General features: G+C 31.3%; 1 protein-coding gene across 2 annotated transcripts in view; it reads right to left on the bottom strand.

Annotated features, from left to right (window-relative positions):
- Positions 1–1,274: 1,274 nt before the first annotated feature.
- Positions 1,275–15,832, bottom strand: part of LOC126831780 (integrin alpha-PS1) — a 47,092-nt gene continuing 32,534 nt past the window's right edge. The window contains exons 16-25 of one of the 2 annotated variants that reach the window (XM_050562421.2): positions 15,512–15,684; positions 14,601–14,684; positions 13,784–13,889; positions 11,834–12,010; positions 10,850–10,897; positions 9,208–9,327; positions 8,749–8,868; positions 8,372–8,476; positions 7,808–7,933; positions 1,275–6,964 (exon numbers count right to left, since the gene is read on the bottom strand). In XM_050562421.2, coding sequence (XP_050418378.2) covers positions 6,869–6,964; positions 7,808–7,933; positions 8,372–8,476; positions 8,749–8,868; positions 9,208–9,327; positions 10,850–10,897; positions 11,834–12,010; positions 13,784–13,889; positions 14,601–14,684; positions 15,512–15,684 — 1,155 coding nt within the window. In that variant the 3' untranslated portion in view covers positions 1,275–6,868. The remainder of the gene's footprint in view (positions 6,965–7,807; positions 7,934–8,371; positions 8,477–8,748; positions 8,869–9,207; positions 9,328–10,849; positions 10,898–11,833; positions 12,011–13,783; positions 13,890–14,600; positions 14,685–15,511; positions 15,685–15,832) is intronic. The other variant, XM_050562422.2, reaches the window with a different exon arrangement.

The following is a 15,832-nucleotide window of genomic DNA, read 5'->3' as shown; positions in this document are numbered from 1 at the left end:
TACTTGTGACATCACAATGAATATAACGTCTTGGAATGGTAGTCCGCATAAAATGGGTGTCGATGAACTCATTGGTCGTTAAGGTTAGGGTTTGGTCAATAATTATTATACACGGCTGCCATGTTGAACTAAACTTGGATCCAAATTGAAACTAACCGTGAATACACTATTTAAAGTGGAATAATTCAAAAAGTATTGTACCGTTTCACATGTGGCTCACATAGTACGAGTTAAGGAGATATTCGATTTCTGGGGGGAAAATGCTCTTAGTGCAATACGGGGGACATAATGACCATGTGTTTATGTAAACTGCGGTGAGTGATGATGTGACATCTCGGCCCGGCAAAGGATAATTTTACATCGTGGGCAAAAAGGATTAAAACATCATACGTCTCTTAAATAGGTGTACCTTCCAGTATTGATGCCAATAAACTGTGTTTTCCTCTAAATGAATTGTCATTGTTTGGGGGTAAGAAAAGAATATTATTGGTGTGAGCGTTGGGACGCATCAAGCAAACGCCAATAGACCGGTCGCATCATTTCTTGTATTCATTTTTTGAGGGGTTTTTTCTGATTTATTGTGAGTTTGTTTTTCATTTTGAGTGAAGCCTGTATCACTACAGACTCGGGAATACTGTGAGCCGAGATGTTGTGGCACAAAAATACACCTCGATTTAAAAAAAAACACCCTTACCCTGGACTTGCATTTGACATGCACCCCTCGACCCCTCCTTGAAATGGAAAGTTGAATTGAAAAGATATTAGTATTGCACTTTTAGTACTAGTAGGCCTATACTTTGACACCGTATCTGGTAGCTGCAGTATTTGTGACCCGCGACAAGTCTTATTTACGCCTACAATTGATACACTATTCAAGGCTTTGCGCAAGTAAAATTAGGTTCAGTTGCAAAATTTTCAACACGTCAACACAGTTTGCATGGAAATAAGTAAAATTATGTTACAAACAGTGAAGCTGCAACACTGGCTATGTGAGGGCAATGCCCGCATTCCCCCTCTCTTCAGCATTTGGCTATAAAGAGTTTTTGTAGCAACATTACTCGTAAAATCAATCATTACCCCCCATACACACCACTTAATTACAATAATTCTGATCTGTATTAGGATGGCAAAAAAATGGCGTAATATATTCGCGCAGTCACCTAAAAATAATATGTGTGACTTTAACATTACCACGTCTTTCAACTCTTTGTGAATTGGAGTTATACCAGCCAAAGCGAAAACAATGGAATGCACAGAACACAAAAGAGATAAAATGTATGTACAAGTTCTTTATTCCTTTATAAATAAATCTACAGTATAAATGTCAACGTGTTTATTTCATGATACAAAATCTATAATATCTTTTATACTGATATAAATCTTTCACATGCTGACTGAATACAAAATGTAAACAACAACAAAAAACTGACAAAAATAATCATAATATTGAGGCAAATCACAACCAAATAAAATAAGTTAAGCTGCATGATAGCTCTTAGCAAACATAAAACAATAAAAACCCATTTAAATTTTATTATTATAATGATAGCCAGGCAAAAGTTAATCAACGAATTGCTACGTCATTTTTCTACAGCAGATACTTTTGGCTATTTGTCTTATGTGTTTTGTTTGTGGCGGTCCTCTAACACTTACAAATATATACGTTTCTAAAATTTAAATATAATGAGTGATCTGAGGATCATGTCACATCATAAAAAAAAATCATGGTGAAAATCATGTTTAGTGTCTTTTGATTTTCTATGGCCATTGAAAACCAATTAATAAATTTCCACTAGAAATCTGACTTCAGGAGGACATTAATTTGTTTGTTTTTGTTGGGTTTTTTGGGAGGTGGGGGGTGTCAGTTAAGAACTACTTGATTAAAGATACATTAGTTAAGAGTTTTATAAAGAGTTGTCCATTCTTGCTATAATAATTCAAAAATAGATGATAAAAAAAGAAAATGTTGAAAATTTCAGTCTAATTACGTGCTCAATGGCTATGGTAGCCTCGCTTGGCAGGCCTTTCATCACCAGTTTCCGGCAGTGACATCAGCGACTGACGGTAAACGTTAGCTTGGTCCGCCATTTATTGATTTAATTTTAAATGGACGACTGTTTAAATCCAAACGTATCCAAGCCATCCGTGGGTCTACAGAGTTGAGTTTGAGCTTGTCGTGTAAATAAAGGCCCGATCAATTAACAATTTCTATAACATCTGATGCCTAAATAAAGACTTGAAATAGGCAGATTTAGCTCTTGCATAATGTATGGTTAATATTTCGAGACCTTACTTCGCCGAAACACTTTCCCACATAACATCATGACGCTAATTTTACGTAAACTTTACATCAAATGGTCAGTCGGTTAACCATCATTTTGGTCATGTTTTTAATGTTAATTTAACGTCATTTTCTGAAGTAATCAGATGTCAGGAATTCCTCTGGGTAACTCATAATTAATTTTGTTCTGATCTTGATGGTTTACATAAGTTATTTAAAGTCAACCATAAAATAACATAAGATCTTAAGGTTAAGATTATATAAACAAAATACTGTATAATATACAACCATAATGTCTTACTTGGGATCATTCTAAGAATTTTATTCAAATATGAATTATAAGACCAATAATGGGTTTTAAAATTGACATGATGTCGATGGAAACTGCTGAAATCTTTAAATAACATTATAATTCACTTGATGGTACCCTTATTGTTTATTGCTCATAATGTCTGTGTCTGGTCTGTGATGTGCATTGCTTGCAGGTTTCTGTTTGTTTATATGTAGTGCGGTTCTCCCACATTTAATATTATGTCCTTGTAACATTCAATAAATCAGGACCATGATTTTGATCCGTGAAACTTATAGCTGAAGTGCTATAGAATATAGCAAATGCAGCAAGTAGTCATATTCTGCACTGTGCAGTGTAACCAAGAATTAGGAATTTGAACAAGAAACAGTCAGTTATACATATACATAAGACTCCACATGTAGACATGGTGTACTGCATGGACCAATCAGCTTTTTATCCATCTTTCATTATGGTAGATATATAAAACTAAGCATTTTGTATTACAAATAAAATGCTGATTGGGTTTCCATAATATTGTATATAAACTATCTAACTAACTACTTATATAAAATAAATACATTTTAAGCTACATATACATCCTATATTAAATAATACTACACTTTGTTCAATATACAAGAACGTGTGGCAACAATAGTCAGATTAACTCCTTTGACAAGAACATTTTAGTCGTCTTCCTAGTAGAACATTTAAAACATTGGAATTTATAATGGCTACTGTCAAAATTATTTACCTCATTTTCACAAGTCTTTTTTCACATGATTTTGTAATAAAACCCTTTAATTTTCTTTGCATTAAGTTAGAATTCAATCAAATAATTTTATCAAAATAATAAAATTTTTCAAATTCTCAATCATTCGTGCCTCAGTTATATCTTGTGAGTAATATTTACAGTGCTACATTATATCATTCAACTATTTACATCATAAAAAACATGATATCCACCTCAATAACAAATTCATGATTTCTTTTTATTATTCCTTTGATCATTGGGATTTAAATTAGGCTACTATCTAATGAGTAATATATCTATCTTTTATGTTTACTATAATCTGTGTTATGCTGCCCTTACAGTTTCTGTATTAAAATTGATGCCGACTGACAGGAATTATTAAAATCATTTTAACAACCTTTATAATCATCTTCAGCCTAATCAAGCATCATAATATAGTGATAAACTTTCGGGGTTCGAAAGAATGACCTCATTAACCTTGTAACATATTTCATACCTAGAAAACTACATGATTACATTTTGTGTATTACATACATAATTATGATGTTTTCTTTATTTATATTTTTGATTCCTTTTCTATTTTTGAAATGCTCAGGCAAGCTGAAATATCCTTATAGTAAGCACAGAAGAGCCATACTACACGCAAAATAATCCCAACAAGGTGTAACTCTTTAAAACATAAATGAAAATAAATGTAATGGTACTAAAACCAATGTTTTGTGAATTTGAGACTAGCAAAGTTCTTTTTAGAGGGGTCACAGTTAAGTCAATCCCAATTTATCACAAAAAAAGAAACCATGATTGTTACAAAAAGGCAATATTAGCACAGAAAGCTATCGAAACACATAGAAACATTGCTAGATAAATGTGGAGAGAATTATCTCAAAGCATGCTTAAATATTTGCTTTAAAAAGCATCTAAAGCAAAGACATAAAGCACAAAACTTAAGCTACATGTACATACTAACATACACACATACATTAATTATTGTCCAATATATACAACAAGCACGTAACTGATTGGTCAACCACAAGCACTGAAATCCCTGTAAAGTCAATAACTTTATTTTGTTTGAAGGATATATTGAAAATATATATTTTCAGTTTTTTATTGGTTATCTGGGCATACATCTAAGGTAATATCAAAAGTGCACAATTCATGTGTCAAGAATAAGAACTATGTTTCATTACTTATGGAACAAAGAAGGATTGAAATCTAGATACCAAAATTAATTTCAAATTAATTTATATGTACAAGAAAGGCATTAATTTATTAATTAAGTATGGAGTGGCAGTTGCAATGTTTATAAATGTTTTAAAAAATAAAAACATCTATTTTTGGTTGGTTTTTTTTTTACAAAGTGGAATGAATGAGCATGGAAACCCCCATCAAAGAAAGGAAATAAAAAATGTAGGATATATGTACAATACCAATACCAAAAATAATTAAAACCCTAAAAAGTTCACACAACACATACATTTTCAAATGATTAAAAAAAAAACCCAAAATATTTTACTGCCAAGCATACACTGATATATGAATAGATATATATAATGTTTTAAACTGATATACAATGACCACAATATCTAAATAATGCCCAAGTTATTATGTATATTATCAAATTCTACTTTTTACTATCTATAATCTGTATACTAGTCTCAAGGTGTATTTAAACAGAAGTTGTCACAAGTTTCTTTACTTTATTATTACTGTAATCTCAACATCGCAGTACTGGTTCAAAATCACTATTATTAACACACTGTTAGACACTCATAGATCTATAAAGCACTATAATATTTGTATTAAACAATAACATTTAATACTATGTTTCCATGGTAACATATTCATAAACCAACCATGGTGCACATCACAGGTCTAGGTGGAATTTAAATGAGTTTTCATGGTAGCACATTGTGCAGGTCAACAGGTCACTCTTTTTATGTCCCGATTTAGGCATGGATAGAAGTTGCCACCAACCAGTTAATGTTAAAATTATAAAACATAATTCAGTTCATTTGTTGTACATAAAAAATAAGCATAATGGAAGCACACACATTAGTCAATTATGGTTAAGAATATCATTACCAGTTTTATGGTTAACATAATTATTGGTTTGATAACATGGATATTGACATAATTATTGGTTTTATAACATGGGATAAATCACAAAATATTGTGGATTTTATGGTAAATCACACCATCAGTAGTTAAAGGAAATGGTTTAATTTTTTGTTGAACATGTAATACTAGAATACTGAATAAAAAAACGTGAACAAATAAATCATGATATATATGTAAATATTATAGATTTATGTTAAGTGAGTGAGAAATCTGGGGAATAAAACAAAAGATATGGCCATATAACATCCACTGACACCCTTATGTGTAAAATATGATCCAAAAAAGACACTCCATAGGTATTTAGGGAAGCCAATTTTTTCTTCTTTATCCTATTCATTTTAACTTGTATACTTGAACATATTTTTTTATTTCCAAACATAAATCATCTTACACACTGTATCTATATCATTACAACCCTCAAATATAACATAAGTCAATCTAAAATATACTTTATGTATCAAGTTTAGACAAGTCAACTAATTAAAAGGGGTGTTTTATCTTCTACCTAGTTGGTTCTAAATTGTATCCCTGATGATTTTGGTTTGTTTTCTTTTCAGTAATTATATATTGTCTTAATACTGTCCCTGAGTATATGTCAGATCTTTATTGTATTATTTATGTTTATAACAAAAAAAAAAACCAAGTTATATGCAACATCGATAATATCCTGGAATGGGCATGATTTTGAATGATAAAAATATTTCTCACTCACAAAACATAAAATCAAAACTTTCATTTTTCTATTTTCTTCTATTTTTTTTAATGTAAATATTATGTAAATACACATGTTGTAGAGAAAGGCTATAAATACCCTTACAATCTACAATTTAACATGATAATACATTCTAATCTTTAATCCGGATTAACACAATTTATGAAAAACACCACAAAAACAAGATGGAAGTCTTCAAGTAATATAGTATGTCATCAAGATATAAAGAGGACGTCACAAAGTATTTGACACAATGTGAAGGCAGATATAACAATGTGAAAGTTAGGATCACAATTTGAAGGCCAATACAATGTGGGGGCAGATATCACAATGTGATAGGTCACGTCACAATGTGAAAGCAGATATCAAGGTTGAAGCCACAATGCGAAACAAGTGAGTAGTTAGCATCACAATATGTAAACAAATCAAAATATGAAAGCAAAAGTCACAAATTGAAAAACGCAGAGAGCAATGAGTGAAATTTAAAACCATGTACATTTAGTTCTAAAAAAAAAGGCACACTTATGATTTGCATATCACAAGTTCCTGTGGCCTGTTTGTTTTAATATAAATAAGGAATGTTCTTACAGGTCCTAGAACTAGGAACAGAATATGAATATTAATTAGCTGCTAGAAGATATGAATATTCATTAGCTGCTAGAAAATACAAATATTCATGATTTCTTTGTGTCTGGCTAAAAGCAACTAAATTTAATCGTAATATTCTTCCACAAACTCTTTTTTCTTTTCAAACTTGACTTCATATGTCTGCATATCTTCTGGCTTCTTTCTTTTGAAAAATCCACACTGAAAGACAAAAAAGAATATTAACTTAATGGCCAAATTACTTTCTCTTGTATCATAGAATAATGCCTATAATTCTGCTGTCACTAAACAAAAGAGGACAAGTCTGATCAAAGCAAACTCATGATAGTAGTAAAGGTATATCTTCCCGAGACCAGGGCTAATATTGCTAAATTAACCTGTTGTCATCACTTCTATTTGGGGCCATGGTGGCTCAGTGAGTAAGACTCTGGCTTGCTAACAAAGAAGTCTTGAATTCGCTCCTGGTCTTGGCTGAAAAAGTTCCTCTGGATTTTCCAGCATGATTTCCCAATGTCAGTGGTGCAGAACTGAGGGCCTGACAAGTAACAGTGTCTAGTCGTTCGGATCGCAAGAAAACCATGGTGTTGTGTACACACTGGCGTGCATATTAAAGAACCCTTGAAAGTTGGACTTCAAAATAAAAGAAGGCTGTAGTGCCACTGTCCTGGCAAATTTCCCTTATAGCACACAGTATGGTATATTCCTGTCTTCATTAGCTGAGTTAGTGCAGAAAATTAGGAAATTAAACTTTTCATTTCTTTTTAGTTTTTGAACCAGTCGGATGTGGAAACTTAACACTTGTATTGAGATGTTGTATTTTATTAGGTCTACTAAATTAATATTTTTAATCTACTGTGTCAATAATGTGTTACGAACAATCAATAATATTGGCTCAAGAATGTTAGGGTTCAATTTATCCATGCATTAAAAATTTTGCTTTTCCAGTTAGAATGTATATATTTTGACTGACTCTCCAGATATATTACTTTGCAGACAGGAAAGGGAAAATGGTGCTGAAATAATGAAATTATTATTATTACTTACTTTCCATAATATAAGTATTAATATAACAAGTAATAATACTCCCGCTAATACAGCTATCAATATAATCCACCATTCTATACCTTTAGGTTCAGCTACTTTAACATCAGGTATAGCTATAGTTACAGCCTATAAGATAAACAATAATATACCATTGATTATATAAACCTCCCTCCCTACTATTTTCTTTTGTTAATTTATCTCTACATAGGGATTTATTTGCAGATAAGATTAAATTTTGTTCAGCAAGTCTGGACAATGCTGCAGAATCGAGCAACATAGAATTAAACTCAATCACAATTTTTCCAATCATAGATATGAAGAGAGCAGAATCGTGACATATTCAAACATGTGGAACTTGTTTCTGCATTTATGTCTTTTGAAGATATTTTCAAGTTCATTTATGTTTACTCAATATTCATCTGTCAATGGACTGAGAGAAATAAATTCCAGAATATTCAACTGAGTATCATTATCTCCTTTGTCAATAATATTACAGAATTATCTTGCTATTGTTATGTTATAAAACTTACTTATCTTATATCATTATTATTTAATAAAACTTACATATGTTATATCATTAGTATCATCTGTTTGTTCTACATTTAAAGCTGAATCTATCACTAACTCGGCTCGTGATCGAATCTTTACTTCTCGTACTTTACGGAAATCCTAAAAACATAAAATGAGATAGCTTAATATCGTAATATAATCATATCAGATTGATATACTTATTTATGGCATAATTTATTGTCTAACAAATAGCCATGAAATCTTGTTGATTTTATTGAAAATTTGTAAAATATTTTGCAAGAATCTTAATATATTCAGATGTTTAGGTCTGAGAATATTACCGTACAAATCAAGATTTTGAGATTAACGATATGAAGAACAGCATATTGGTCATTTAAAATCAAAGAAAGATATTTAATATTTGTACTTACCTTTAATAAAGTATTTTCCCACAATCTAGCTCTGATAGTAACAGTTACATAATCTCTAGGACCCAATTCACCTAAGCTACATGTTATTGTGTGACATTTAGCTGTATCTCTTTTACATCCCTATAATAACAAATGCATAATCACAAAATATAATTAAATAAAAAAATATTATTCTTCATTAATTTGATGACAGTTGCATAGATATGAAATACCTTAACAACTTGTTAAATATAATCTTTTGTTTGCACAGATTTTCAAATGTTTGATTATAATCCATTTAAATAGTCGGCTTTTAATTTAGTGTCTGAAGTTTGATAGCATAATACAATTATAAATGAGTTTGTGATTGTTCAAAGATACATCGATCAATGGCTTGACAAAAATCTCACTACATGTGCAGTTCGAAAATGTTTATGGACAAGTGAGGTTGGGATATTCCTCAATGGATTTGATACATACCAAAATAACATTGTTATCAGCTCTCTTGACACGGTCAGCACTACGTCTTGATCTACCCCCTTCTTGTATCTCACTTGGTTTTTCTTTATATTCTAATACACCTCCTGGTATTACTCCTTGCTGTAATAATATACACCATACGTAACAATATACTAATTAACATATTGTGAAACACTACAGCAAAACAATATATTATGGTATAACATCTTAAAATCAACATACTGTGGTATAATATCTTAAAGTCAATATATTGTGGTGTAATATCATTAAGTCAATTGCAATATATTGTGGTATAATCTTAAAGTCAATATATTATCTAAAAGTCAATATATTGAAATAACAAACAGAAACATGCCAGAATATAAGTTAAATATAAAGTTTAATTTCAAACCACATGCAATCAACTTTAAAAATACATTTTAGTCCCAAAATTATTCTAATTGATCAATCCTAAGTTTATCTAAGTTAATATACTGGTTTCTACTGATTTCACACTGCCATCTAGATTTCTCTGAGACAAATACTGGAATAATATTTCTTTCGTACAAGCCAGTGCATATTTAATGAAAGTTTATGTATGCTTGATCTACTTAATTGCATAACAGTCTTTACATAATAGTATATTTGTTTGACTTTTAAAATATTTCTGAATGAATTGCCTTGTTGTGCCCTTAAAGGTAACTTTTTCATTTCTGCAAATATTGTTCTAGTTTTACCATTAGGTGGAAGAATGAATGGTATTATGTTTTTAATAATTATCAGGCTTGATATACTATACAATGAATGAAGATCACGACAGGGTAGGGGATGTCATTAACCTACTGGCATACAGAAATGAAATGAAATGAAATGGGGTTTAACGTCCTACTGTTCTGCTCCTATACTGGGCTAATGTAGACGGGCATATGCCATACAGTGTGCTATGAGGGAAATTTTGCCCGGGCAGCAGCACTATCGCCTACTCTTATATCGAATTCCAACTGCCAAGGGATCTTTTACGTGCATTCCAATGTTTACATGGGACCTCGGTTTTTCGTCTCATCCAAAGGACTAGACAGCTGTCCTTGTCAGGCCCTCCATCCTGCATCACTGACAAGGGGAAACCACGTCGGAAAATCGGGATGAACTTTCTCGGCCAATGCAGGGATCGAACACCCGACCTCCAGTCTAGCGAGCCAGCGCCTTACCCAACTAGCTACAGTGGCTTCCTACTGGCATACAAGTTGAAGTACACTTAACATTATTTTTCTAACAAAAAGGCAAGACTATATTTTCTTCTTTTCAAATTTAAAAGATATAAAAGAAACATATTCTTGCTATTCCCAGAACATAAATGGTAGATTATATATATGACAACGAAACAGGTCATGAACAGAAACACTGTATCAATTTTAAATCAATCAAACGATATCTTTAGTCTCCAGAACACACACAAGATTTATCTCAGTGACCAAGGGCCAAGATTCTGACAGTAATTATATGAAATTGATAAAAATTATAGGCTTTTTTTAACTCATAAACATAAAAACTGTGTATAAATTTAATACACTCTCTAGAGTGTCCACAAACAACTGTGGTCAATGGAAGGACGGGCGGCAGCCAGAACAATATACAACCAACTTTTTCTCAGGAATGAACTTACTTGAACTATTAGATCGTTTCTAGGGCGAATGATATATCGTGGATTTTCCTGAAAAACAAAACAGTACATAAACACATACAGCATGCTTTCTACAGGGATATCGAGGAATATTGTGAAGTACTTGCTAATTCTTGGGGATAGAGTTGAGGGATGATTCAATCAACCTACCATCTAAACTTGTTTAGTGTCAGTTAAACATTTACTGATTTAATCCCTAATTATTTAAGGACAAAGCTGTATTTAAAATAGGGGGAAATTGAATAGCATATCTGACTATAAAGGCAAGCATTTCCACAATCCATGCATATCTTTCAAAAATTGTTTAAATTTATGTCATTCACGAATTACAATGGTAAAGGTATATATCATGGTGGGGAATACATAAGTATTCAGACATATTCTTGCTTTTATACACATGTTGTATTATTGCAGGCTACATATGACATAGTCGTACAAAATTTTATTTTAAAGCAATGTCAATTATGGTTGTCATGTGTTCCTAGTGCCATTTGTCTATCATCAACGAATGAATAAAATTTTTTACAATTTATGTGGTAAGACAAAAACTACAAATTGTGTCATGAAGAAATGCCATGGTGCCGTATCAGCTTATTTTGGCTACGGTATTTTCTGATACTAACTTTTCTAGAAAAATCACAATTTCCATCGAATGATGAACTAAACATGAACACTTTATAATACATCAAATAAACCACGACAGTGATATATTCAGGAATATTACGGACGTGAACTTCAAGGCTGTACATGAATTAAATATGGAAAATGTTTCGAAAGGTGTACCTATTTTTGTGGTAATCACATACATGTACATTAGAATACGACATTCTCCAGAACACATTACCAAGAATTATTTTTGTTTAATATGGTTATATTAAAGGGATCTCATTTGACCCAGTTCTGGCCGGTTTGTTTCAAAATGGATTAAGAACCTTGCTATGAAGATAAAGATATCCAGTAACTTACCTTTATACCAATAGGATTAACTATTTCAGGATTGTATCTACATTCAGCATTGCCTGACATAACTAATGGAGCTTGCATCATATACAGTAGATATTTTCCCTCAGTATTAATTAACTCATATGGCCACTCAATATATAATGTAGATTCAGTGACTGTACCAGGACCATAGTTGGTCACCTAAAAATAAACAACACTAGTTATTTCCCCTTGAACAAAATATCATTTTTTTTGCTGACAAATTGAACTGTGTGGAAAACCATTTTCTCAGGACACCAGTCATTCCTGATTGAAAGATGTGGTTTGTCATCTAAGATCTATATTTCAAAAGCACCACTGGGTGAAAACTGTTTTCTTATGAAAATGATAAAGAACAAGGCACACAGACAAAGCTTGCATATCCATTAATAAAATGTTTATTATACACAAAACAGTATGTAAAATATGTGAACTTATTTATGTGGAAGAGGTATCACATGTTCTAGAAAGAGTAAGCATACATGTAATTTTAAGATATAATCATACTGATGTCTATTCATAACCCTATTTCTAAAACTTTGTGCCTACTGAAAACTACAAAATCTTTCACGTGAAATTTATGGTAATTATTATAAATCATAAGAGATTATTTTATATTTAAAAAAAAAAATAATAATTCTTTGAGTCAGCTACAATTCAAATCTTATGCAAAAAATAAACAAAAAAAATATAACTAGACCTCTGTATAGCTATGAGCCTACATCTTCTCTTGTGATTTTACATGAACTAAAGGAGTTAAATAAGCCAAAGTTCATGTGTTATCATGCACACCACTTGATAAGTTTAGATAATAAACTTTAACCTATAGTATGGCCACTATCATGATAAACTCCGACCTCTTTGAAAGCTTATTCTAACATAGATTATGGACATGTGATAGCCCTATAACACAACTTTATCTATTTGTGTCAATAGAGTTCACTACACCCTACTATCAAAAATTATATTTGTATATTTATCTAATAAAAACTTGTTGTATAAAAAATGAATAAAGGGAGTATAAGCACTGATTTTTTTTTATTTCTCCTTTTTATTTCCAAGTAAAATTGAGACTGGTAAAAAAAAAATAATACAAAAATAAACCGAGTCGAAAAACAGAGACTGATATTGATGTTAATAAAATTGTGGGAGTTATAATGAAAGAAAACAAGCCAACAGTGGGGTTATGCCTCCCATCGAAACCCCAAAATAAACAGATCACACATTAATTTATTGCACATTTACTTTTTTCAAAAGTATTGCATAATCAAACTGATTATCTATACTTAGTCTAAGCATAAAATGTTCACGATCAAACTCAGTCAATGTTTTGAAGTTCCTTGTAGTGAAACTATACACTAAGTTTCATCACACTTCATCAGTTAGAATCAAAGTTATCTTAGCTTTCACAGGAAATATTAATCATTGAGCTCAGTCAAGACATTCGCCTAATGACTATCTATACATCAATTAAAAGCAGTGTTGTTATGTTCCAAAGTCTTGAACAACCAAATTGCTTATCACTACTTAGCCTAAGCAGAAAATTCCCATCATCAAACTTAGTCAATGTATTGACATAATGAATCTATACTCTAGTTTCATTGCCCTCACCCAATCAGAACCAAAGTTATCGTGTTCCAAAGTCTCAACCAATTAAATTGCTTAACTTTGCTTAGCTTTAGTGGAAAATGTGCATGATCGAACTTTGTCAAGGTATTCACCTAATAGACACCTACACCAAGTTTAAATATTCTACCTCAATTAGAAGCAGAGTTATTGTGTCCCAAAGAGTGTGACGGACAGACAGATAGGCAGATGAACGGACCCATTTTAATAGTCCCCTGCTTTTTTTCAAAAGGCAGGAGACAATATAAAACACATTGAAAGACACATAATTTTTATCATACTGATATTAAATAATGTTGATAATATTACCACAAATGTATGATTAATAGCTGGTCCGATTTCATCTTCTATTTTAATACTATCCTGTCCATATATATCACGACCATATATAATAGGATCATCTGGTTGTGCAATACTAAAATATAAAATTTATTACATCTTTAAATTTTTTTACATACTTTCAGAATTCACAACCAAGGTAAACCATTTCTACATTTTTCATATCTCATTAATAGGCCATACAAAACTAAGCAAAAACTGTACAGTAACAAAGTAAATACAAGCATAGCCAATTGTTACTGCATAAAATACACACTAAATTGTTCCCCTTGTCTTTCCTCAAAGTTCCCTTTTTTAATCTTGAACACCCTACTATCTGAGAACGCTGAGAAAATCTGATTTCTGTCACTCAATTGCAATTCTCTCTGTCAATTTGGTACGTTCCAAACTCACAATTGTTAAATTCCAATATAAGCTGTTAGCAACATACCCACCACAACTCTGTCAAAGATAAGTTGCCTAGAAAACTAAGCGTTACTGGATGTTCCAGAAAGAGTAACAATAAAATCTATTTTTATAAGGTGACATCCAAAAAATGATATTGATCAGACACATTTATAATGTATAAGATCACTCAATGAGAAATTAGAAGCGAGTGCTCTACACAAAAATAATGCCTTTCTGCACATTTCAATGGTTGATTTGTATAATGAAATGAAACACAGTAAAAATTGGACCTTCTCCTTCAACAATGAATAAAGAATATTTCCATGTCATGAACTACTTTTCTTATTGAGTCCACAATTTTTCAACTGGTCACAACCATTTTAAGAATTACTTGACTTACCCATTGACACCAATATCTGCACGATTTATAACACGGAAAGGCATGCTAATACTGTCACTTTCTTTAGTTAACTCTGAACTTGTTCTGAAACAACAACAAATACATTTATCATATCATTTGTCAATCATAACTTTTATTTTCTATTCTGGTTTTACAATGTGTAGAAAGCAGTAAAACTGAAAATTGGTCAAACTTTTAAAACTAAACAAAACGATGAAAAAATGGGAAAAATAACATCCCCAAACAGAATTGTCAGCAGATCAGTTTAAGGTTAATCCTAAACAAATGTATTTGATAACAGATTTAAACATGTTTTTGTTTCAGTAGGCCAGTGTTTGAATTTATGATAATTAGATGAGTTTAATGTTATTTTCAATTAATTTTGTTTGTTATTCAAGGAGTTTAAAGTTACAATTTCATATTTTCTAAGAAAGTCAAAACATAATCATTTCTGTCTTTTGCTCAATAGGTTGTCAACTCTCTATTATACTATCATAATTTATCTTTCTCACACTTAAAAATCTTCGCACTGGAATTAATAACACAATTACCTCCCTTGTTTTCCTATTCCCCACCATAGAATAGCTATCTTCAAACGTTTGAATTTAAAGTTGAATATGATATTTTTGCCAATTTCTCAACTGGCAACAGTGAATTATAGGATTAATAGGATTATTCTTTAACAAGGTACATGTAGGACTGTTTATAGATACCATCTATTTTAGGGCTTTATTTTAATACATTTTAAAATTATAACTTAAAAATATGAAATTGTAACTTTAATGAAGATGGTAAATGAATCTAAGGTTATTTTGAATATGATATCAATCAAACTTTATTACATTTATATTCTCGGTGAAACAAATTATAAAACTTATCAGTCTCATCTACCAATATTTAAAATTACTTACGTATTAACCCAGACTCTCAGTTCTAATACATCTTGTGATGCCTCAAGATCGGCAGCATCAAGTCGGATGAGAAAGAAAACTTTCTGATCTTGGGGTAAGGGGTTTCCTATTTCTTCACATTCTATCAATGTTTTATTCTCAGTACTTGGTGCACACTTAACATTTGATTGCTGCTGCAAAAAAAAAGATTATTCATCAACCAGTCTTATTAAAGGGTTATGGCCAACTTTCTAACTCTATGAGATTATCCATTACATATTTATGTACAAACTTGGCTGACATAAGGTGTGTTAAGTTTATACTAATGAAATCGTTTACTGA

This window comes from Patella vulgata, chromosome 9 (genome assembly GCF_932274485.2).
Source record: "Patella vulgata chromosome 9, xgPatVulg1.2, whole genome shotgun sequence".
In the NCBI taxonomy this organism is placed as follows: domain Eukaryota; kingdom Metazoa; phylum Mollusca; class Gastropoda; family Patellidae; genus Patella; species Patella vulgata.
Note: the sequence above shows the minus strand (reverse complement) of the source record. Positions and strands in the feature narration are given on the sequence as shown.